The following is a 24,055-nucleotide window of genomic DNA, read 5'->3' as shown; positions in this document are numbered from 1 at the left end:
TGGTCTGAATTCTTTCTTGGCTTATCTCTTTCTGCACTTGGGGAAAGACACCTACTCGGAATTTAAAAAAGAAAAAGCCAAAAAAGTAAAATCATGGACTGGCTGCAACCTGAGTGCATTTGGGTTGGTAAAACCCCCTATAATGTTGTTGTAAAATAATTATTCTTTCTGTTCTAATTCAACATTTGCACAAGACTGAATCAGCTGCTGGGAATCTGACAGAAGCCCTCCTCTGGTTTGGTTACAGGCCATTTGCACCTGCCTGTTTTTTTTCAAACCCCAAAATGTGAAGAGCATAGAGATAGAGGTGTGAGGAGGTGGCTGTTGGAGAACTGTAGGCACCCTGTACAGAAATACGTCTCTGTGGGGACACACTCTGTGCTAGTCAAGGAGAGCTGAAACATTCATGGCATTCCCACAAGAAGAGGGAGTTGTGGACATCATATAGGTTGGAAAAGACCGTTAGGATCATAGAGTCCAACTGTTAACATAACACTACCAAGTCCACCACTAGACCGTATCCCTAAGTGCCACATCTACAGCTTTCCTAAATACCTCCAGGGATGGTGACTCAGCCACCTCCCTGGACAGCCTGTTCCAATGCTTGGTGACCCTTTTGGTGAAGAAAGTTTTGCTGATATCCATTCTAAACCTCCCCTGGCACAGCTATCACTTGTTATGTGGGAGAAGACACCAACACTCACCTTGCCACAACCTCTTTTCAGGTAGAGCTCCATCAGTAGCGCTGACTCAAGTGTTCCTGGTGATGCAAAAGAAGCAAGAAAACATGTAACACTATAGCATTGATTTGAACAGGAAATTACACTTAGCATTAGCTAAATGTGAAATACATTCCCTGTTGGGACAAAAGCAGCATGAGCACAGAGAGAACAGATTCTTGCTAGTTTGTATGGCCCAACTGTGCCAAGTATTGCATCACAATGTTAATGTTTCTGATTTTACGCTAGGCATTTTAAATATGTGCTCCATTGAGTATGTGTGTTCACTTCTGTCACTCTTAGTCATCATAATATGTGCAATTATGGTAGGAGGCAGAATTTACGATAAGCTTCAGAGCATGGTCGTTCTCCTCAGTGGCAGTGCGCTCAGCTTCCCTGACAGCTGGAGGTCAAACACAGGGAGGAGTTCATGTAGGCTTTGTAATCTAGAAGGATGTTGAAAAGATCTTATTTACAGGATGTTTGTTGCTGTTTGCCTACTTATATAGTAGTAGTAGTAATAATAATTATAATAACAACAACAACGGCATGCAAATAAGGAGTGTTGCCCAATGATTTAAAAAAATCCCAGAACTTTAGATGCTGCTCCTGCATTGGTAATTTATATATATATATATATAATATATATATATATAAATGTGGCACTGTTTTCTCCCTTTGCCTGAGGGAAGTACTGGAGTATATTATCAGTTTGTTCCACATACGGTTTAAAATTTTGCTTTATCAGATTAAAAAACACAGTATGCCGTAGGGCCCCTCTCAGAGTTTTTTCAGAAGCTTCTTAATGCCAAGTAGCTAAGTGATACTCAGTTAAATCTCTTATACCCACTTAGCAATGTTCTGTTTACATATGTTTGTCTAACAGACAGGTCTAGATTTGACCCAAGAGTTACATCATGTTGAGAGGTAACTGAACTGAGGGCATAGATTCCCAGTCATGATTTTAAACCTTACTCAGATTTAAGGTTGTGCTGCTGGTAGGAGAAGAGCTTTTGGGTTTAGATTTTTGGAGTGATAGCCATACCATGTATGAGACTTGATTAGCATGCTTCAGTAGCTAAGCACATCAGGAAGAGATTGAAATCTTAGAAATTGGGTCATTAGGTAGAAATGGGAAATCTAAATCAGTACACTTTCACTAGCTCAGATGTGTAACCAGCGGTTTAGCCCTGGATACTAGGGAAGCACAAAAAGCTTCAAATCAGGTAAGTATCTGCATTTATCCAAACTTTTAAACTGGAGTTTACACCTGAACAAAACCTAACACAAATATTCTGGGTTTCCAGCATCAGAAAAAGTAGCTCTTCTTGCCACGTAGTGTCACCTCATTTAAACAAAAGACTTAGAAATGGTACCTAACCTTTCTGTTTTAAGTAACTTCTTGACAGGATCAGTGCAATTTATTTCTGAGGCTCACGAGTTGGTGGTTTTACTGTCTGCGATGTGTACAGAGATCTTTTAAAATAACCAGAACTTCAGTTTCACTGAAGGCGTTATCCTGATGCACTTTTCAATTTTTTTTTCTCCTTCCTATGCTACTTTGATGTCTCTTACTAGTCTGGTTCAGTTCCCAGAAGGCACCAGAAGAATTTGTGCTACCATGACATATAGCAGGTCAGGGAGGTTTTCTGATAGCAAGAATTATAAGAGAATTCAGGGATTCATTGTTGAATTACTGATGTGTAACAGCTCATATAAAACTGCTCTTGTACCTGAGGAGTGAAAGGTGGTACACATGATGCAAGTTTTTAAAATCCATTCCATGGAAAATGTAAGCTTTTGGGTGGCATAGTTTTGCCAGGCAAATTAATAGAAGCCTCAATAAAAATAGCATAAAAGAACCTCATGCTGTAAACTGCCTGTAAAATGTCAACACAATTCCTTTTTCAAGATAAATCCTTCTTTACAAACCTATTTGTAGGGGTCAACAAACATGTGAATAAGGATGTTTTAATTGACATGCTGTGAATTACCAAAAGGGTCTTCACAAAACCCCTTGGCAAAGATTTTTACAAAAACTAAATTGGCATTAAGAGGATCCTTGCAAGCTAAAAAGATAGTTCTGAGGTAAATGAGCTGAGGAAGTTTGCTAATGGTGAAGCTCTCCAAGGTAGGGGGACAAAGAAAGACCAAAACAAGACATTAATGAGACTGAGAAGCCAGACAGTAAGTGGTTGGTGAAGTTCCATCTAGATAAATGTGAAGTGATGCAAACACAAGGAAAACTACACAAAACTTCACACAGAAAGTAATGTGCTATGAATTGGCCGTTAACACTTGGGAGTAAGGTGAATGGCATGAAAACATCAGCTCAGTTCAGTACTGATCCACCCTGGGTATTGTATGCGGTTCCTGGCCATGTCTTCAAAGTATGTGATTGAATTTGTTAAACTGTGGTAGAATTGAGAAGGGCAATGAAAACACTCAACGGAATGGAATGATTTCCACACACTAAAATGACTGAGCAACACGCAGGTTTTATAAAATTGAGCTCCATGGAGCTATGTTTAAACAAAAACAATGTTTCTTGACAAGCAGATTGTAGGCATTGGAACTCAATGCAAAGACTGCAAACTTTTGCTCCAGTTCAGGGGGTGACTACACAGGAGAAACTCACTCGGATTTACCAAACACACAGAAAACACCTGGCTCTGGAAAATTTTTTGTGGAAAAATATGTGAACCTTGTGAAAATAGTCAAAGGAAACACAATACATGTTTACACTGCTCCTGTTCTCTTGATAGCTACATATGACTGTTTCGGGGGGTAAAACGAAAGGGTACATGGAGCTTCAGTCGAGTTTAGCAGTTCTGTGCTTTTGGATTGTCTGATGCTATGCTACCATTTTTAAAGTGCTTTGAAAGTCATTGTTGCCAGTCTCAGTAGTTCTAGAGTATTTCTCATGTTTGCATGGTCTGAAGTCAGAGGATAGTAGTAGTAGATTGCTGCTGAAACCTGTCTGGGTTCTGTTAATCCTTGCTCACTTTGACAGTTTAGGTTGTTTTAAGGAGACATTGCAAAAAGATAGTATCTTCAACTTTGTCGGAAAGACATTTTTAAATTTAACTTTTTATTAAACCAGTTGAAATGGGAGAAAAAGACTAAAAGGTTGCTAAACTTCGTTATGGCTATCAGAGCCTGTGAATTGCTTTATTAATTGCTCCAGTAGCATAAACAGTGTAGTGTAGATTTTTATTTCTATTTGTGGTAAGTGTTAGCTTCTGTTATTATTTTGTTTTATAGAACTGTTTTTTAAATACTGGTGTTCCCCACTGGGCAAAGTATGCTGCGTCATTTCCTAATATATACCTCAACAAATTACTCTCTCCATTTCCTACTCCCTCTCTCCCTGCAATGAAGAGAATAATTTTGTGTAGCGATCTGAGATCGGTTTACCCTGCAGCATTAATCTTCTAACAGAGAGATACTATTTTATTTTTCCAGCCTGCTGTAATCCACCCTAGTTTCTGATATATTTAAAACCTATTAATTGTTAATGTTGCACTTCTTGAATTCTAATCATGACCAGACTACATGCAGGGCTCCTGTTTGGGAAGGATCATTAACCATTCCCCTGGGGATCCTGAGTGGTACTTTCTGGAGGCAGCGTGAGCTGTATTATTTGAGTAGATTTTGTCCTTGTGCTGCTACATCTGTCTGAAACTGGGACTCTGTGTGTAGTCTGCATTGTATGGTTTTGAACTGCGTTGCCTAACGCTAGCGCTGTGGATTTTTATCTGGAATGCACAGAGGAATCATTGATCACTGCTGCTTTTTCCCTTTTTATTTTTCTAAACGGGACTGCAGGCACTAGTGGGTATTTTTGCGATTTCTTTTCATCGATCTCAGACACTTCAAATGGTTGAGGTACTTTTCAGCATTACTCTTTTATTCTAGATTACCTGATCTAACAATTAGTAATTAAGTTGAAAAGCAAAACGTAGCTTAAATTTAAGGGGAAAAAAAACCAACCCCAAACCAAAACACTATTCCCTAATGATACAGCAATCTTTTAATATATATTATAAATTTAATAATATATATTGACTGGCATATCTATTACAAAATGGATGCTTGAAGAACTTTTAATCTGCATGTATAATTGTTATATGTTACGCAGGGTGGTGCAATAAATTATACAAGTCAGAAAGAAAATTTTTTTGTTCCATTTTAACCTTTTAAACTTTGGACCGTCACTGTTCTAGAAACAGGAAATGAAAAATAAGGATATTTATTTTAGGGGGTTTTAGATTTTATCATGTTCATTGTAACAACACTGTGTCATTTAATGATTCAGTAGTTCATTCTAGACAAGGTGTTCTTACTTTTGTAATTGTTTTAATATGGTACCCCATGGCAATGAAATACAGTATTTAATGGCAAAAGCTGATAAAAATTATATCATCTCTCCAGAAAAATTGTTAGCAATGACATTTACAAAACTATGAATTCGGTTTAAAAGGAATATAGCAAAAACACCTGTGTAGTTGTAGTCTGAAAAACTTGTTAAGTGTTTAATGTTAGGTAATAGATCATCAGGGAATGCAGTCTTAGGAAGATATGATGCAATATGTTTTTCTTGATTTTGTGTATTTGTGCATGTGCATATATGTGAAGAAAGTCCTCATCAGTGCAGGCGTTTCTGGAAGCTTAAATGTGTACTAAGGGAAAACTGCAGGGTTTATCCTGAGGTTTAGAAAGTCAGGAAGCTGCTTATTTACTGTTGTAATTCTTTAATGAATCAATAACTTCAACTTTTCTCTCTTGCTTTCATAAATCAACTTAGTATCCAAATATGTGATGTATACCACCCAAGATTAAAAAGCCAGGTTTAGTTTCTTCAAATAGTACTGTAAAGGGGAAAAAACATCACTGTGACTGCAAATCAAGCTTCAGCAAAAATATAACTTTAAAACAAAATGAATTACTTTCTCCTGAGCTGTTTTTAAAAAAAGGTTGGGAAAGGAGCAATTATCTTTTCTTGTAGACTGGCCTCTCCTCTTCAGGATCCATTCCTCATGTTAAATAAGGATGGAAGAACACACATGTAGGATAACTTGGGTTGAAAGGGACCTCAGAGGTCATCTGGTCCAGCATCCTGCTCAGAGCAGGATCAGCTGTGAGATCAGACCAGATATTCTGTTTTATTCAAATTAGAAAAACACATTTGAATACTTTTGAGTCAGGAAATTAATTTTAATCTATATCCACGCCACATCAGGAAAAATGATGTATTATGCTTAATTGAGGCCTTGATGCAGTAGCAGTTATAAACGGTTTCCTTGACATCCAGTGCATTCCCCAGCTCCTGCAGTGTTAGCAGCAGAGTCCTCTGCAATCTTGAGCATATTCTGAACTGGTGACCAACAGGAGTCCTGGTATTTAGCAAAGATATAATCAGTTCCCAGTTCCTGAAAATGTTCCGTCAAATTTAGCATTAACATATTCAGCGCTTCACTTATCTCGCATTTTTCACAGTGTTAAAATGTTTTCTGAAGCATGGTAACTTCAGCATCCTTTCCTGGTGCAAATGCTCCCTGTGTGCTCCTCTGAACTTCAGCCTTCACATGGGCGTTGTCACTCATCAGTTCTGCATGGAAATGTCTGGGGCTTGCGACCTTTTTTCCCCAGCAAGTGCTGTTTCTAACGGAGCCTGCAAAGGACCTCTCCTCACAAAGAGGTCTCCAGGAGAGGATATTTTCCAAATAAGTGCTGGTATTTGTCACTGAACAGAAGAACGGGTAGGGATAAATGACAGTGATTTGTTAGGGGGCAAAAGTGGTTTCTCATGTGTCTTGGATCAGCAGGTGGTAGGGGAAAGCTTTCAGGGGTCTCTTCGCAATTCAGACACGATAGTGGGGCGTTGCAGCAGGAGGACATGTGGGGTTGGGGGAGGAACGGTTTATCAGCACGGGGATAGCAGCAACAACGGAGCTGCCTTTTCTTCATGAGCTCTGATGTGCTACCATTTCCCTAACCTGTGTTAAATCTAATTATTATGAGGGCTGACATTTTATTTCTTCCTGTTTATCTCAAAAAAGAAAAGAAAAGAAAAAGCTTCCAGCATATAGTGTTATTTCTGATTTTTCTTCTGTACTGTGTATTGCCCTGAAAAGTTGTAAATTAATTATTGTTTGTTCTCCAGATGGATCCTGTGCAAAAAGCAGTCATAAACCATACATTTGGTGTGTCCATTCCCCCAAAGAAGAAACAAGTCATTTCCTGTAATGTCTGCCAGCTTCGCTTTAACTCTGATGTGAGTATTAGCTATTTTCATTCTTTCTTTTCTTTTATTTTTTCTTTTATTTTTTGGTACAGTAGGTGTAATTAATCTAAACCTCTTTTTCCCAAACAAATCATTCCAGTTCTACCTGCATTCTGCTCAGTCTGCTGGGCTGATACTTTGTCCACTCAGGCGTGGAAGTCCACAGAGGTATATTGCTCTCTGATTTTTCTTGAATGGGTCTGGCACGGTATCCAGTGCCACGATATCCATGATATCCTATTTGACAGTCCAGTAACCCTCAAGAAGTACTGCAAAAAGTTTTTTGTTTGTGGGGTTTTGGTTTTGTTTTTTTAAAAAGAGTGGGAGCAGAGAGAAAAGCTTACCTGTGAGTTCTCCATGTCATACCTCTTCTTCTTCCAGAAGAAGTATCTTTTTCTTGTTGTTCCTGCGTCTTTGCTGATAGTATGTCTTCCATTAATAAAGTCATTCTTCCAGTAACTTTAATTTGTAATTAACATGAACATTTACTTTTAGCTGTTTTTTTGAGTTTGGTAAAGTTCAAGGAAACTGTTTTCTGAGGTGTAATTTAAAAAAAAATGCATTATGAAAGAGTACATTGGCTGATACGTTTTAAATGGGTATCCAATTAATGTTTTTCCTGAGTACCTTGAAAACTAAAGAAATTCAATAAAACTATGCCTAAGATAATTATGACCTTTGATACTTCAAAAATATGTATTTGTTTTTGGACACTACTTCCTAATGTCATTAAGCTAATAAAAACCCCCTCAAATCCTGATTTTTTTGTTGATCTTAAGTGTAAAAAAAATCCTGAAGTGATGTGCTAATATTATGTATTTTGCTGTTATAATTTCAATCTAAGAAATAACTTGCAGACACCTCCTGAAAGCCTTTGAGTACTCGGTGCTCCTAGAGTTTCGCAGTAAAGCACCCATACCTATTACTCTGATTTTTCTCTGCCTCCACCATTCCATTTTGAAAAGTGTCTTGTAAGGTACTTTCCTCGGTTTAGCTTACTTGTCTTGGCTGGTAAGGATTTTTGAAGCAGTGCTGTCTCACCTTCAAATTGATTTTTAAATCTGTCATCTTCTGACAAGCTTATTAAACTTTCTTTGAAGTGGCAATACCTACTTAGTTAACTGATTTCAAGAGCTGTTATTTAAAATTTAGTTCACTTGTCTTTCCTCTTTAAAGTTAAGACTTCAGGTCAAAAAAGTATTTCTGCTCGGATACTTGGTCCAGGTACCAGCTTTTACTGATGAAAACAAGGAACCAATAAAATCTTTACGAAGTTCCCTGGGCTCCGTAGATCTGAATGGTGCTTCTGAGCTTGGCCTTACCCTATCCCTAGGGAGGCAGCTGGGCCTGATCCTGCTTCTTCCCTCTCCTCCTGAGGTCAGGGTCCCCCTGCTGATGGGCCCTGTCCCTAGAGTGAGCAATGCGCTCACTTTGCACTGAAATTCAGGTGAACAAACAGCAGATTGAATCACAATTTAGTGGCTCAAAACAAAACAAGAGCTGAAATAATATATCATTTTGTACATCTGCCAACCACGCAATTTTCCTATCTAGGCTTACTCACAAAGTAGAACAAAAGCACCTATCATATTCTGCTTTCAATGGTGGCATCACAAAAGCTTGGCAGGTTATAGCCTTCTTTCCTTTTCTGGGGTGGGTATATTCATACAATGTCATGCTCTTTTCTTTCTAAATGTGATCAATATGCTCAGTTATAGTTACTGGAAAATGTCATCAACCTTTTGTAATGGGTGGTTATAAGAAAGAATGAAGCAACGTGACTCGGCCACTGTTAGCGATAAAATGCAGTTCCTTACTTTCTACAGCAGTTTACTTTACCAGGACAATCAGAACCAACCTGGAAATTTGATTTTACAATGCACTGAGATTCTAGTAGTAGTATTAATACCAGAAAATACTTAAATTTGTGTTTCACAAATATTTTAGAACTACAACATACAGGAATATTTGGAGAATGAGTTTCTCAATAGTGTAGCGCTTCTGTTGTAAAAGCTAGCTAGCCTTTCATCAGATAATGCAGCTTTTCCTGGGAAGCTTTACATAACATTTTAAATCTTTCCTCCAGGTTCAGCCTTTTGACTTTAAATATTTATCTGAGTGTGTGTTACCTTGCGCCCGCCCCCCCCCCAAGAGCCCCAAGAGTGAGATCTTATTTTATTCAGATGTTATTCTCACAGCCACCTATAATCTGCATTGTTATAATCTCACTGAGGCAATGCTAATGGTCTTTCAGCTAAGCTCTGCAGACTTTTATAGTTCTTTCTTAGCTTGTTAAAAGCTCCTTCACAGAAATAAAAATCTGGACTCTTTGCTTGTATTTTTCTTTTTGGTCCCTTTATAATGTGAAATTGTGCCTAGGGGCTGGAATGGTCTTTACAATCCATCCTGTGTTTGCTAATTGGGGAAAAGGGAGTCAGATATTTGTGAACCTTGTAACTGTTGAATCTTTCAGTGAATCAGTTCCACCATGTAACATCCTAAGAATGCATTGAGAGTCTTCTGAATGGCATCAAACTGTGCTAACCTGCATTAAAACCTTGAGCACAGCACATTGCAGAATGAGATTTGTGGTACAGCTAGTTCACACTTGTATTTTCTTCTAGCTCTTTAAAGGCTGATGTGCTCCTTGTTCATTGGCATTACAGTCCTTTGAACTTCCTTTGAACTTCCTTTGACCTAAATTATGCAAGCAAATGAAAGAAAAATGTTGGAAGTAAGCTACTAAGTAGTTTTCTTACTTTTGTTCTCCTAAATGAACTTAAGTTATATGGTGTTTGAAGCTTCTGACCTGATTCTAGTAGTGCTTTATCTATTGCATGAGTAACATACAGACCAGTGGATATTCACCTGTGAGAAGAAAATTGGTTTCCTTGCCTGCAGTCTTTTCCTCATGCTATTGACACTCACTGGTCTAGATCAATAGACCCAAAAAATTCAGACTAGTCAATTTATAATTGTCAAAACTCCCACTAAATTAATACAGTAAATTTCAGTTTACTTCTGTTAGTATGTCTGCAGATTTAGCTTTGGTGAGTGTTCTGGCATCAGATTGAGAAGCAGAGATCTGCAGCTATCTGCAGGAAGAGAAAGTCTGATATCAGAGATGGAAGGAAATTTTAAAATAGGTTGTCTCCAGTTTGGGAGTAAACATATCTAATGTTGACGTGATGCCTTCTGTATTTTGAAAAATAAAAGTTGCTAGGATGATGCTGTTTTTCTTTTACCATATCATAATTTGAAATTCTTCAGGATCTCCCAGTCTCCTCTACTTCTAAAACAATTTTTAAAAGTACATCATGAAGAGAACATCTGTGTACAGACTCTAAATTTGGTCTAGTTTTAGCCTGATCTGTTTATCCTCTTCCAAAAAAGAAATGATGGATTTTGGCTCGTTCTTATAGATGTTTGCCATCATAATCTATCTGTCCTTTTTTAGAATTCATTAGCTGCAGTTTGGTCAGTTTGGAAGTTGTCTTTTTCTGCTAGTGAATGCTGGCACAACCAGTTTGAGCACGGCTTCCAAACTGTCAACTCCAGGAGAATCCGTAGTACAGAAGAGATAATCCAAATCTGAGAAACAGAATAAAATGTCATCTCAGTGATATAACACCAGACTAAAGTTGTTTTAATAGCCTGGACTCTGAGGTCCTTGAATGGGAATTTTATCTGTAATACTGCTATTGACCTGACAACAGTAATAACTGAGGTTGCTTCAACAACAATGGTATGTAAGGTGGGATCAGGTGCCTAAACATAAGTGTCTTGTTTGGGTATCTGAAGTATCTGCGACTTCCACACCAGACTGGTGGACCTGACAGAAGACCTGCAGTAGGTCAGGCAGGACACCTGAGGGACATCCCAAATTATACTGGATGCCTGTTTCTAGAACTGAATCCCCACTCATTTAGTTTGCCTTTTAGCTTCTTTTTCCTTTCTTTTAATCTTCCCCCCCCCCCTTTTTTTTTTTTTTTTAAGCTGGGGGCAGGGGCAGTATTTAGTGAGGAGAACAAGCATTAAAAGAAATAGGAGAAAGTTCGATGATCTCAGGATGATGATACCAGAAAACTGGATAGGTAGTAGAGCTCTCAACAATTCAAAGAAATTAAATGCAAAAAAGTGAGGAGGGAACAGAGGAAAGGGCTTTTTCCTAAACTAATTTTTAATGATGGTAGATACCAGGAGTTAACTGCTGTTGAATTAAGTTGGAAATCTTAATTTAGTGTTACGAGGATTGTTAGTTAAAAAAAAAACAACAAAAAACCAAAAACAAACCAACAACAAACAAAAACCACAAAAAACCACAACACCATCCATTAATAGTTACAGTTGGATTTGCTCCAGTATATTAAAATAAACACAGATGTTTCCGTTATTGCATCAAAATACCTGTTAACACCATCTTATCATTTAATTTCTACATGATGATGAAACAGTATGTGTTCCAGTGTAGCGATGACTAGTCTGTCAGTAAAGTTCAAGCTACGGTCTTGTGTTATAATCCAGCTCAGAAAAAGTGAGAAGTATCTCAGTTACATTTACTACCACCAGAGACCAGGCAGCAGAAGAGGAAGAATCCTCCTCTTGGAACAGATTGTGATAGTGAGTCAGAGTTTATGCTTCCTTAAAGGCCACCAGAACAAGGGACATAACTGTATTCCACCAAGAGGAAGCAAGACTTGCTGAGAAAGATCTGGCTTAGCCTTTGAAAAAAAAAATACATTTTTTTTTCCTTTTAAGAATTCTGGGATTCCTTCCAAATCCATGGCATATCTATGTGGACTATAGATAAGCTTTGCTAAGTAAGTTTTCCTATTAATTATATAGGTCTGGCTTGTTGGTATTAACTATTTATATTATAGACATTCTAGGAGAAACAAAAAGCAGCTTGACTGAGTTTGCTGAATCCTTATGACACCTGTAAGAGGGTGCAGTAGCAACAGGGCAAGGGGAAAAATGGCTGTTTTCTCTCTCACATGGAGTCCTTCTCTGCTGGCTCATTCTTTCTCATTCCTTCTGGCTGCTGGATGAATCTGCAGCATCTCCTGCAGCTGCTGTGTGGCAGTGATGCCCTCCATCAACTGTGGAGCTTCAGCCAGGGTGTCCCTGAGATGTCTGTTATATTCTGTTATGGCATCTGACACTGTAGCTTGCAGCCATAAGAGAAAAGTGAGCTGCAGTTGCAAGGATACCTATTTGGCTTCTGCAGAATTGCTTTTTTCTCAGTATCTATGAATCATCACCAAATGCCCAAGTAACTTCTCTCTGCTCTTCTCCCTCCTTGTTTGTATTGATGGTCCACAGAGCTGTTGGAGCTTGGGTACTACACAATAATGTCAGTGCTAATATGGTCCCTTTCCTCAGCAACCAGACCTCTCTGTACTCCAAACTCATGAATATATTATGCCAGCAGTACAGCTGGGGTTTTTTGTGGATTTTTTTTTTCTTTGGTGGTGTTTTTTTTTGAAACGAGAGTTTGTCATCTGTTGATCACATCTGCAATAAGTATCTGCTTCGCACTGCTCACTTTCGGTTTCTTGTAGAAAGGTCTTGGCTGTGGTACAGCCTGGTGGGTACCATCTTGATGGGACATCATTTGATTGAAATAAACTTGTGTTTGCACAGTGTGTTGCTCTGTGACTAATGACTGTAAGTCACTACTGCTTTTTGGTGTTGCCTGTGAAGTCTCAGAATTCAAGAAAAAACACCTTGTAGGTAGATCAAAAAAAGCAGCTGTAACAGTTGGGCATTAAGAGATGTTAAATATCATCTTATTGTTGAACACATTTGTAGCTAATAAAAATGATGTGATGACAGTGATCACCTTTTTAAAAAGACAGAAGGCAAATTTTTGAAGTTTAGGCAAATATTACCAAATGTTACCTTTGCAAATTTGAATGAATCACTCATGCTGTCAAAAAGATAACACACAAAATAATCAATAGCATCAAATAAAAATCTACAGAACTGTCATTATCTTTTGTCAAATGGTTTAGATTTTTCCTATAAATAAGTCTATTTATATTGATTCCTTGGGAATGGAGGGTAGTGAAGCAGATAGGAGGTAATTAAAAGCATAAATCTCAGGAACTTCTGAAGGTAATTTTCTGTTTTGTAGACAGAACTGACAAAATGATGAAAGTTGTTAGCTCCAACATGACAGAAATATTGCACAATTACAGGGTACAGGGTTATAATGTGCTGAAAGTTCTGTTCAAACAACAGTTGTTTAACAGAACTTTTAACTAAAGTTCGGTTAGGTATTTAAAATATGACTTGACTCCTTATGACATAGCTGAGCTTCACAGCTTTTTGATTTTTCCATGTCCTTTTCAATAGTAATCTACCTGACCATTTGGAGCAATTAGGGTTTAGAAATCTGTCGAAAAAATAATGCATAGCTTCGGTATAACAAATGCATGAACACTTCAATTTTGCAGATTTCTTCAATTACATCTATTATTAATATCAATAATACATAATATTAAATTTTTCAACACCACTTCCTAATTTATCACTTCATATAATTTTTATTCAAGTTATGTTTCTAGTCTTTCTATTCTTCTTAACTTACATATTCCTCACATAAATATGCATGCTCTTACAGCATGGTTATAACAGGTGAACTGCATTTCGTAGACCTCTTACTGTTTTAAGAAAGGGAGCTTTATAGTTTAGAACTTTCTGTGAATTAAAATGGCAATATGTTATGGATATAAATACCCCTGTGCTCCTCCAGTCTTGCACAGTTAGATGCCTTCTGCAGTAGGACCGCTGCCATGGCAGCCACGGCAGGTCAGCTCTTGCGCAGAGCTGCACACACTGCATTAACCCCCTGCTCCTGAGTTACTAATTTCCTACAATTCTGGTTAGACTAGCTACTTCCACACTAAGAGCTTTACCTGCAAAAACACTGAATTTTTTGAGGCTATGTAGTCATTAAGGAATTCTGTAGTTATCAGGAATTTTGGAAGTCACAGCTGTGCTTTGATCCATGCTTTTAAAGAATACTGTGATCTTCCAGCCCTACTTAGGCCTTATTTATATCTGTCAGGCACAAAATCTATTGATTTCAAAATAAGTTTGGGTAATTCAAGCTATTGATAATTTAGGATAAAGACCCGAGTAATATGAGAATGTTGTAAATATTCTGAAATACTAATAAAATATGGAAGTTCTGTATTAATGATATGCCCCCTGGAATTGGAGTCAACTTGATGCATGGAAGTGGACAGGTACACAGGTGTTGAGGGGCGGTCTACCTATAATGTGTGTTATGACTAGATTTAGGATGTGTTAGATTTTATATATGTTTTTAGCATTACGTTATGTAAAAAAATTATGGTATGCAGGCAGGATTTATCTTTGTAGTTACTCCAAGAAGAATAGAAGTTTTCAAGATTATTACTTGTCTGTTAAGTCTTGTGGTTGTAAATGGTCTGTGTGGTTGAACTCTTACTGGCAGAAGCTTTTGTGATATTTTCAACAAAATATTTTCCATTTGAGATTACCAAATGAATACACCATTTGCGACAGAATTGCTGTTGAGAAGACTTCCCATCCAGAGTGGAATTCCTGCTTTAAAAGGATGCAGTAGCAAGGGAGAAGAAGTAGGCGCTACAAGCCACCATGTTCAGTTCCATTTAGTTATGGCACTCACTGGTATTGCAGAGCTTAAGGCATGAAGCCAGACCTCCCGTGTGAATACTCCAGATCTCCCTTTATTTCTGTATTTCTCCTTCTTAATGTCCTGCTGCTCTACATAGATTTGATTTTGTATGTTAATTGTCAGACTGGATGGTGTGGTAGCAGTTTCAAGTATTCAGCTTAAGTGTTGATGGCCCAGTGGTCTCATTTCCATGAAGACCTATTGAAGGGATGCTTCAGCGGATCCTGAAGAAACCTGAAAAGATGTTGTTCTTGCACACATACACGCTAAATCATTAGACTTAGCCAAACCTTGCATCAGGTTGTCATTGAAAGGGTCTGGTAGGTTGATATTTTATCTCTTTATGTAGTAATAAATTCAGTTAATTAGTCATTCGCCACCAAATAGATTCTAAAACTCAGTCGCTTGTGAACTGTCAAAATGAGTAGTGCTGATTTCAAATATACTGTCAGTCATTACTCCTGACAGGCATAATTTTCTGTAATACTTTGTACTCTGGTCTTACCTGAATTTCAGAGTTTTCTTAAAGGTAATACCACTGTCAATGAATCTGTATGTTCTGTATGTTTCCCGGTTGTCTATATATCTTTCCAGCTATACATCTCTATACCTATACACAGATTTAAGTTTATGCAAAGTAAAGCCACTGAAGTTATTTTAAGAACTCCGATATGATAATGATATTCACATTTATTTTAGAAAACATGTTTACATGTAGAAGATGATTTGCATTGTTGATGTTTTATTAGATGCAATCTAGCCTATAAGGCTGACGTATGGTGTGTAGTCTCACAGTTTAACATCCTGATGCTTAGATGTCAAACAATAATTTGAAGTTGAAAATGGCAATTAACTTTATATTTTAAATAAAATGCAACACTTGGATCATTTGTGTATCTCAATGAAATATGTTTTTAAGGGAGGAAAATCTTGTCCTTTCTTACAGCAAAGTCATTAATCCTAATAGCATAGAAGGCTTGCTTAATAAACAACCAGACTCATAGGGTTCATTGGTTGTGGTTTTTTAACTACTACTTAAATACTGTGAGTGGAATTAAAAATCTGGATTGCTTAAAGAAAGGACAGTCATCTGCCCACCATTTTAAGGTGTAGAAGTCTGAAAAAAGATGGGAGAAAATTGTATATTTATTTATGTCAATGATATTCTTAATTATTTGTAACTGAATTCAAAATACAGCTTTTCAGTAGGCCATAATCTTCTGAAGATTTAGACATATGTTTAGTGTCTTAAAATATGCATCCTATTGATCAAAAAGTAATGCCAGGCAAATGCATAAACACTTTTGTGGAATTTGGCCTGTCAGTATAAGGTATTTTTTGTATTCTGGTATGTAATGTCATATTTATTGCAGCTTAAAGCTTTTCCTGTTCATTAAATCTTACTAGCCAGTACTTGATGACTTACTATACTTTCTAATAAGTGGGGGGATTCCATTTTTAAATTTCGCTACTAAACTACAGTCAGTTTTGGAACCAAGTGGAAATCAGATTTTTCTTTTTGGTAGGGAGTTCTTTCATATGAAAAAATTTCTTACTCCACTTTTTCAAAAAGTGTCCTCCTTAACCTAGTAAGCATTTCATTTAAAGATTTAAATAATAATAATAATAGAAGTTTAATAGTGACATTTAATTTTGATTATATAAGCAATAAATTTAACCAGATCTTTTTTAAAAAAATAAATATTCTAATAACATTGAATTTTAGCACAGATAAATTATTTTACTGCAGAATTGATTCAGCCCTCCAGTAAATGCATCCCTGTACACAGGAATAAATTATTATGCCAGTAAAAAGCATCACAGTACATGAATACCGAGAGATTCCTTAAGGTTGTATATCTTTATTTTGACTTTTCCTAACTATTTGTGTTTTCTCAAATATTGTTTTCATGATACGGAGTTTGCATGAATTAGTTGTACTTAATTTAGTTAATGTTAATGATGATAAAAAGCACATTCAGTTTTCATTTAAAATATTGCATCCCTGAGATATTTACTCTTAAATTCATTTTAGATTTTATTAGGGTTTTATATTAAAATTGGTAAATTGTCTTTCTTTTATACATGTGACTTATAAACCTTGTGTGTACTGATCTTCCTTTAGATTATCAGAGTAAATGAAAATAAACGTTCATCTTCTTGTCTTAACTAAAAATGAAAGTTTTATACATCATGGCGTATTTCAGTGATATATGTTACAAAGCTTGTAACCGGTACTGTATTGCTGTAGCTGTGTCAGAAACAAGTTTTAAATGGGACTTGGAGCAAATATTCTTGCCTTTATTGTGGTACTTGTGCAAATATTTTTTAAAAGTAGGGTTAATAATGATCAGGACATTGATAATCTGAATAACTGGTACTAGCAATAATCAGAACTTGCGTTCCAATTTCAGATTCCCACAGCTGTCCTTTTTTCTTTTGCTTACTATGACTTCAGAAAACTCCAATGGTTCTTTCAACAGTTCCACAGAACGCAGTTCCCTGTTGATACTGTATTTCAGTTACCAAAAGGTGACTGATTCAAATGGTTTATGCCACATTGGATAAGCAGTGAACTCTGAACTTTAGGTGTATCTGAGAGGGTTAGAAAATAGTGCTTATGTGGCTAGGAAACATTGCTTCAGTACCTCAAGGAATGCTCCTCTAACTTCGTGTTTGAAAAGAGTATCTGTGTTTCTACTCACAGAACAGAGATGAGTTGAAAGAGCCTGAAAAAAAAAGGTTTAACAAAATCCAGCCACTGGCATTTGAAACTAGACAAATGTAGAAATAAATGGTATGTACTTAACTGACAAAGTCAAGCACTGAAACATTTTACCAAAAATAGATTTTCCATCTCTAGCTACTTCAGAATCAAAGTTTTTTCCCCAAAGGCAAATGAACTAGTTCAAACATTTTTTGAAAAGGCTGGTGTTCTCAGAAGCTGTACTTAGATGCTCATAGCAATACCTTCTGGCCTTATAATGTACAACTATGAATTTGATAATAAAGATATTATACTAGTTAGAAAACTTAAATCAAAAGTGAGTCCATTCCCCACATTTCCATGAGGCTTTGCTTGTGTTTGTGGAAGTCTTAATTTTAATTCTGCCTGGGCTTGTTTGTTCTCAACAGGTCTCTTGTACACTGTATGAGGATTGAATGAAGGGAATCAAAGACTGTAGCAGGTTATTACTGATATTGCAGGCATTATTATTGCATATATCAGCAGAAAGGCTTATTATCAAAGAATTGACTTACTAAGTCTTTCTCTTGAGTGCACTTATGTCTTATGTTATAGCTTTGGCCTCAGGCAGCATATGATCCTATCAACAACACACATATGCGCAGAGCATAGAGTTCAAATATTTAAAGGGACATCATCAACTTGAGCGTGCTTGAGTGGAAAAATCTTGTACTTGCTATTATTTAAAGTTGAAAGTATTGGAACGGAAAGAGGATATATACACCTCAATTTTTAGCTTCACTTTCTTTACACTGTAATTTGTGAATAGTTCATTTAATTTTGTTGATGGCAAACACTTCTAGTACATCATGTAGCAGCAGCAAAGCTTAAGACAAATGGACAAAACCCAGCAAGGGTGGGGAGAGACAGGGTGAGACTCTTGTGCTGATGTAAGACCCATCGACATAATGGGGTGCACACAGATCTGTGCTCCTCTACCCACATTCAGAACTGAAGAAGCCCAACCCAGAAGTTGACAAGTGTCCCTTTAAGTAGTGCACGTAGTAGAAGTGGTGTAGTTGTTTAGTTGTTCCTTGATAATTCTTAAATTGTGTTTGTACATATGTTAATATTTCAAAGGTTTTAAAATCAAGGAAAAGTTTAATAGCAATTGATGAGTAGACTTTTTACTGTTTGTATTACGAAATCTTTTTTAAAAAATCTCAATTTCATAGGAATTCAAAGTAAAACTTTAGTACCCTTTCTTGCTGAATGCTTGCTTACTGAAATCTCCTCTAAAAAAGATGCAGCCACAACATGTCACATACCCTGTCCTTTTGAGGCAGAAAGCACTGTGTTTCACAGGGTGTATAATCACTTAAGGAGCTTCAGTGTATAAGAACTTCACTTGTCTATTTTAGCATCACTTCTCCATCAGTTTTAACAGTGTATATAATTGTTGTGAGGACTCCAAACACCGTCTGTTCTCTTGTCTGGTCCAGCTGTTTCTACTCTTCACTTACACTCTACCATATGATAAAACTGTTACCACGCTTTCCCAAGGTGACTGTATTGTAATGCCTGTTTCTGCTGATCTTAAAATGATTGTCCTGGTTATGGCAGCACTCTTAATGGAATTCAAATGTCTTAGATGTTATAGCTGCTTTTTATAAAAAGCATGTGACTTGTTTCATGGCTCGCTTCATTTAATGTGGTGAACTAAATAAAGTACTCGTAATCAGTTGAAGAGAGGGAATGTGGTTTTGCATGAACATAAGTAAAAGTTTATTTACACCGATGTTTTTGTATGCCAGGTACCAAGGTGTGGTCATCTGGTTACATGAAGCATGCTTTCTCTGAGTGTTTTACTTTGAAATAAACTACAATATTAACTTTGTTAGTTAATATGTAACCTTCAATAGAGGCGCCTAGTAGTATATCTGAAATAATTTTTAAAAATTATGTTTGGAAATACTAATATTGCAAAGCTATTGCTGAATAGCATAATGTTATGAAAGTAGGCAGTGTTTTGTATACAATTATGTTTCTTACCCATTTTTGGTAAATTCATTTCTTAAGAAGTCAAGAAAAACATTTAATTCATTAACTGAAATTTCCAAGTTTTGGAGTTTCTATTAAGCATGTAGTTCCTTAGTTTTGCACCTAACAAAGGAGCCTGATTTGTCAAGGCGGCTGGTTATGTCAGGAACAATAACAGGAGCTCAAAATTACTGAAAAAACCAGGCATTTATTTGTGTGTCTAACTTTAGCTGTGCAACTTCAAAGACACTGACCTAGTTTCTGAAGATAGCTTTAAGACAAAGGTGAAGGAAAGATTACATCTCAGTACATATTTCTACTGTTCTGTTTGGGCAGAAGAGTACATTATATATGAAGCACTTTGCAGGGGGAGGGGGGGAAGCTCCTCTCCTTCCTGCCCTTCAGGTTCCAATGTTCTTAGTCTGTGGAAAAAAATATTCAAGGCAATTTATAAAACAATCAAGACTGATACGTATTTAGTTTTCTGTGTTTTAATTGGGTCTACTGAAGTTTATAGGTATGGTATTTCTTCATTTTAACCCTTCTTTCTTGATCTAATAGTGCAGTCATAATGTCATTAATGCCTGTTTCAATTGCTGATAGTGTAAGGATGAAAATACTTCAGGACTTTTGTGCTAGATCAAACAGGAGGGAAAATGGATTTAATCATGTTACAGCATGGTACATCTTTCTAAGTATAAGCAATACAGACTAGGGAACAGTACATGAAAATTGAGTAGCACATCTTCAATTGGATGTGTTTACATTTGTACAGTGCTTTAAATCTTTAAGCACCATGGAAGCAAAGAATTACATCAGGAGTGACAGAGCTTTATGTAATCTTGAAGCCTCTTTTTCCGAGTTAGTGAAAACATGTACCATTCATTAAAATCCTGTCATTTGAATATAGAAGAACTTAACATCTAGGAAAACTGTTAGTATAAAGCTACTAAAATTTTCTAGGTGGAGTAATGTGGTGCCTACTATTGAAAGTGTCACTTTTCTGCCTTGTCATCCATTGTGTTATATAGAAGTACAGAAAAAAGTGAGCCTGATTTGTTCTCCTTTGTAGAGCCAGGCCGAGGCCCACTACAAAGGAAGTAAACATGCCAAGAAGGTCAAAGCACTAGAGGCAACGAAAAATAAACCCAAAGTTGGTTCTTCCAAGGACAGCGCAAAGGCTAACACAAGCTGCTCCACCACGCCAGTCACAGCCAACATCTCTGACAAATCAGGTCAATGAAAACTTTTTGTTCTATACATTCTTTATTTTCTCCTTTTTTAGTGTTTGTACGAGAGAATCTGGTTGCATGACAGTGATCTGTGACTTGTGTTTTCTAAACTATTTACTGTGTTTTCTTGTTCAGGATTGATTGGTTTTGATATCAGAATGCTCTTTCACATCTGTGAAACATCTGGTGTCCCTGAAAGCTGAAGTATTATTTTTTTTTTAACTTGTGAAATTTACTCTTATAAAGTATGTTCTTCATACAACAATAGTAATGAATGGTGTGGGTGGAGGGGCAAGTCTGAGATGTATGTATTTAGCTGAAGCATAAAAAACCTTTGTGAGGAATTTCTCCTTTCTGAATAGGATAATAATGTTCAAATAGGGAAGCACACCTACAGAAGTGTAGTGAAGCCTCATGGCATGGATTATTTCCTGACTTGTACAGCTCATTAGCACTCCAACATCACTTCCCCACCCCCCTTCCTCCATATAGTAATCTGAGAGCAGTAGCATTAATTGCAGTGGAGTTGCTGGAGTCTCTCCTTGCTCTGTTAGTGTTGTGTTACTGAATGAAACAGGAGAATCTCCTGAACTCGCTGACAGTCTGAGATACTGTACTTGTTATGCAGGAGAAAGCAGCTACTGTGGGTTGCCCAACTGTTGGTCTAATAGACTGCTTCTGATAAATTTGCTTCTGTCTTGATAGCCATTTATTACCCTCTTCACCAGAGCTGAGCTTGCCTCAGATGCCTTAAGGTGAATGACACAGTTTTCTGACACACCACACCTCCCCCCCGCCCCCCCCCCCCCCCCCCCCCCCCCCAAAAAAAAAATTTCCTTATCAGTCAGCCTGCTGTTTTCACAACAGCACCAAAACTGTCTTTGTCTGAGTACTTAGCAACGGGTCCCAAATTTTGGGTTGATTCACCTAGCAAATCACATTTTAGGTTTGAGAGAGATAACATAAATCCAAGTAGCATCTTCAGGTAAACAAGCCATGTTGCTATAAAACAGTAGCAGACTACCATTGATCTAAATCAAATGTGGACTATTGAACGAAAAGAGATTTAAAATATTTGATAAATATTTTACTCTGAAATATCAAAAATAGCTTTGGTTAAAATGTCTTACTGCTCCAGGTGTACACTGTAAGAAGTCAGACAGCTTCTTAAGTAAGGTATCAGTTAAAACTTCAGAGGATTTAACATATTAAGAATGCATTCTGTGATAATGTAATTGTTATAATGCCCTCCTCCGACTATGCCAAAGGCTGAGGGCCAAATAACGCCATTATCTCTTCCCTAAGTCTGGATCTGTCTCGTGTGTCCTTTGCCAGATAGATCTGTCCCTGACACGATTTTCTTCTTCTCTGTGCAGTGTACCTAAAATCATTCACACCTCTACATTCAGTTTCTGATAAAATAATCTAACCCATGGCAAGGGAAACCTGCTCTCGATATTTTTATATTGCCCTGTTTTGTCAGTGTGTTGGTTTATGTTATTAATTACTCCACATAAATTAGACAGATTACCATCTGTGTCTGTTGGATTATACCACTGCAAATGTTTCTACATTAAAAAATAAATCACAGTGGCGATTTAGTTAAACACTTTTTTACCCGTTAGGAGAATAGTGGGATTCTCTGTGGAGGGGAGAATCCTCAGTGCCTGCTATTCTTCTACAGGAGATTGCATATGGGATGTTTGGGAGGACAAAAACCTGAACCTGGCATGGCAAATCCTCCATATACACAGGGAATGCTGGTCACAGAGCTGGGGAAAGCTTGGAGGTGGGGGTTTTTACCATGCTAAGGACATGAAACCAAACCATAATTTTGATCAGCTACACGTTCCCTTACAGTGGCTATTGTTCATCTGCTCTTTAACATATGTTTAGCTCTTTAACGTAATGCTTATTGCAGCTAGTGCAATCACTATGTTGCTTCTGGGAATCAGTGGTAGGGGTTTTTTTACCTTGGAGCAACTAACTGATACCATTTTTTCCTGAATATTTTAACACAGCTTTCATTCTCTGAGAAATGGATTATTACTATATATTAACTGTATAGGTATATTCTAGTTTTCCTTAAAAGATTTCTAATACTGAGAGTTTCAGTTCATGTGTGTATTTGTCATCTTGGGTTTTTTAGCCTGATTTCCAAAGGAAATGAGGGTTACAGTCACATCATCTATCCTTACTTCTGTTATTCTCTGACCCTGTCTTTACAACTTTGACTGTATTGTCTAGCGTCAAGAAAATGTATGAGATAGAGGTTTTAATGAAGCTCCTAGAAGTTTGATGGAAATTGGCACCTGGATAGAAGAGAAGCCTTAACTTATGGTCCATCCTGAGAGATGCTACCGTGTGAGCTCTGTTTTGCTTGGCCTGCTGACTGGCCAGGCACTATGTTTCTGTTCAGGATGGGGGGTGGTGGGGGTGGTGGTGTATGAGAGCGTGTATGTGTGGTGTAGATCTGAAAAAAATTGCATTAGAAGGACATAAGGTGGGGCTACATGGAATCAAGGAAGGGAATTAAATTCCACCAGTTGCGGAGCTGTTGTTTAGCCATTGCATTTTGGAGTATTGCTAAGTTCCTCAGAAATGTTCATCAAGAATTCAGTCATTCCTGGTGTCCTCTTCTTGGAAGGAAGAGGAGAATGAGAAGCTAAACAGAGAAGACAGTTTAAAGTTCTTGTGTTTGTTATCCACTGTACTTCCACTGGTATTAGTGCAGAATGGGTAGGGACTGTTATAGTAAACTGATAAACTGAATTTACTATTCTTATATGTAGTTCCATTAATAACAGGACACAATAGGCACATCTAACAGCCTTTTTGATGTGCTGTCATTTTGCGTGACATAATGATAAATGATCTGGAGCTCTCTGAATGGTTGCTATATATTGAACTAAAATGTCAAGTTAAGTTTACTACAGAGCCATGTCTTCTGTGGGTCAGATATAGCATGAGATCCAAAACACTGATTTGTCAGAAATCACTATTGTAGTAGTAACAGGAAAAATAATTTCACTGTTGGCTCAGTTTATGTGATGAATTTATGAAAGGCAAAACCCAAACTCATCCAGTCCTTATTTTTCAAAATTTATGATGCGGTGGTCTCTCTGCAGCCGTTCCTTTCAACTTGAGAAGTGTAGCTGCTGGTAGAGCTACAAAGGTTAAATTAATCTTTAAGCTCTTTTACGAAGTTTCCAGAAGGATGTGGGCTCCTGCAGACAAAAGTAGCCTCAGCCAAATGGAAAGGGGTGACTCTGGAACTCAGTCTGATGTGACAGTGCCCAAGCTGTGAGAGAGTGGTCTTCCCTGCTGGGGTTAATAATACATTATGACTCAGAAATTACTTTTGTAAATAGATCATCTGCTGCAAACATGTAATGATAAAGCCAC

At 37.2% G+C, this 24,055-nt stretch overlaps 1 protein-coding gene across 10 annotated transcripts in view; it reads left to right on the top strand.

Moving 5' to 3' along the window:
• Positions 1–24,055, top strand: part of ZNF385B (zinc finger protein 385B) — a 168,577-nt gene that overhangs the window by 121,803 nt on the left and 22,719 nt on the right. For 9 of the 10 annotated variants that reach the window (XM_040603330.1, XM_040603336.1, XM_040603332.1 and 6 more), the window contains 2 exons: positions 6,886–6,996; positions 20,491–20,653. In XM_040603330.1, the coding sequence (XP_040459264.1) occupies positions 6,886–6,996; positions 20,491–20,653 (274 nt within the window). Of the gene's footprint in view, positions 1–4,588; positions 4,608–6,885; positions 6,997–20,490; positions 20,654–24,055 lie in introns of those variants that run through there. The other variant, XM_040603339.1, reaches the window with a different exon arrangement.

Source organism: Falco naumanni, chromosome 8 (genome assembly GCF_017639655.2).
Source record: "Falco naumanni isolate bFalNau1 chromosome 8, bFalNau1.pat, whole genome shotgun sequence".
Lineage (NCBI taxonomy): Eukaryota > Metazoa > Chordata > Aves > Falconiformes > Falconidae > Falco > Falco naumanni.
Note: the sequence above shows the minus strand (reverse complement) of the source record. Positions and strands in the feature narration are given on the sequence as shown.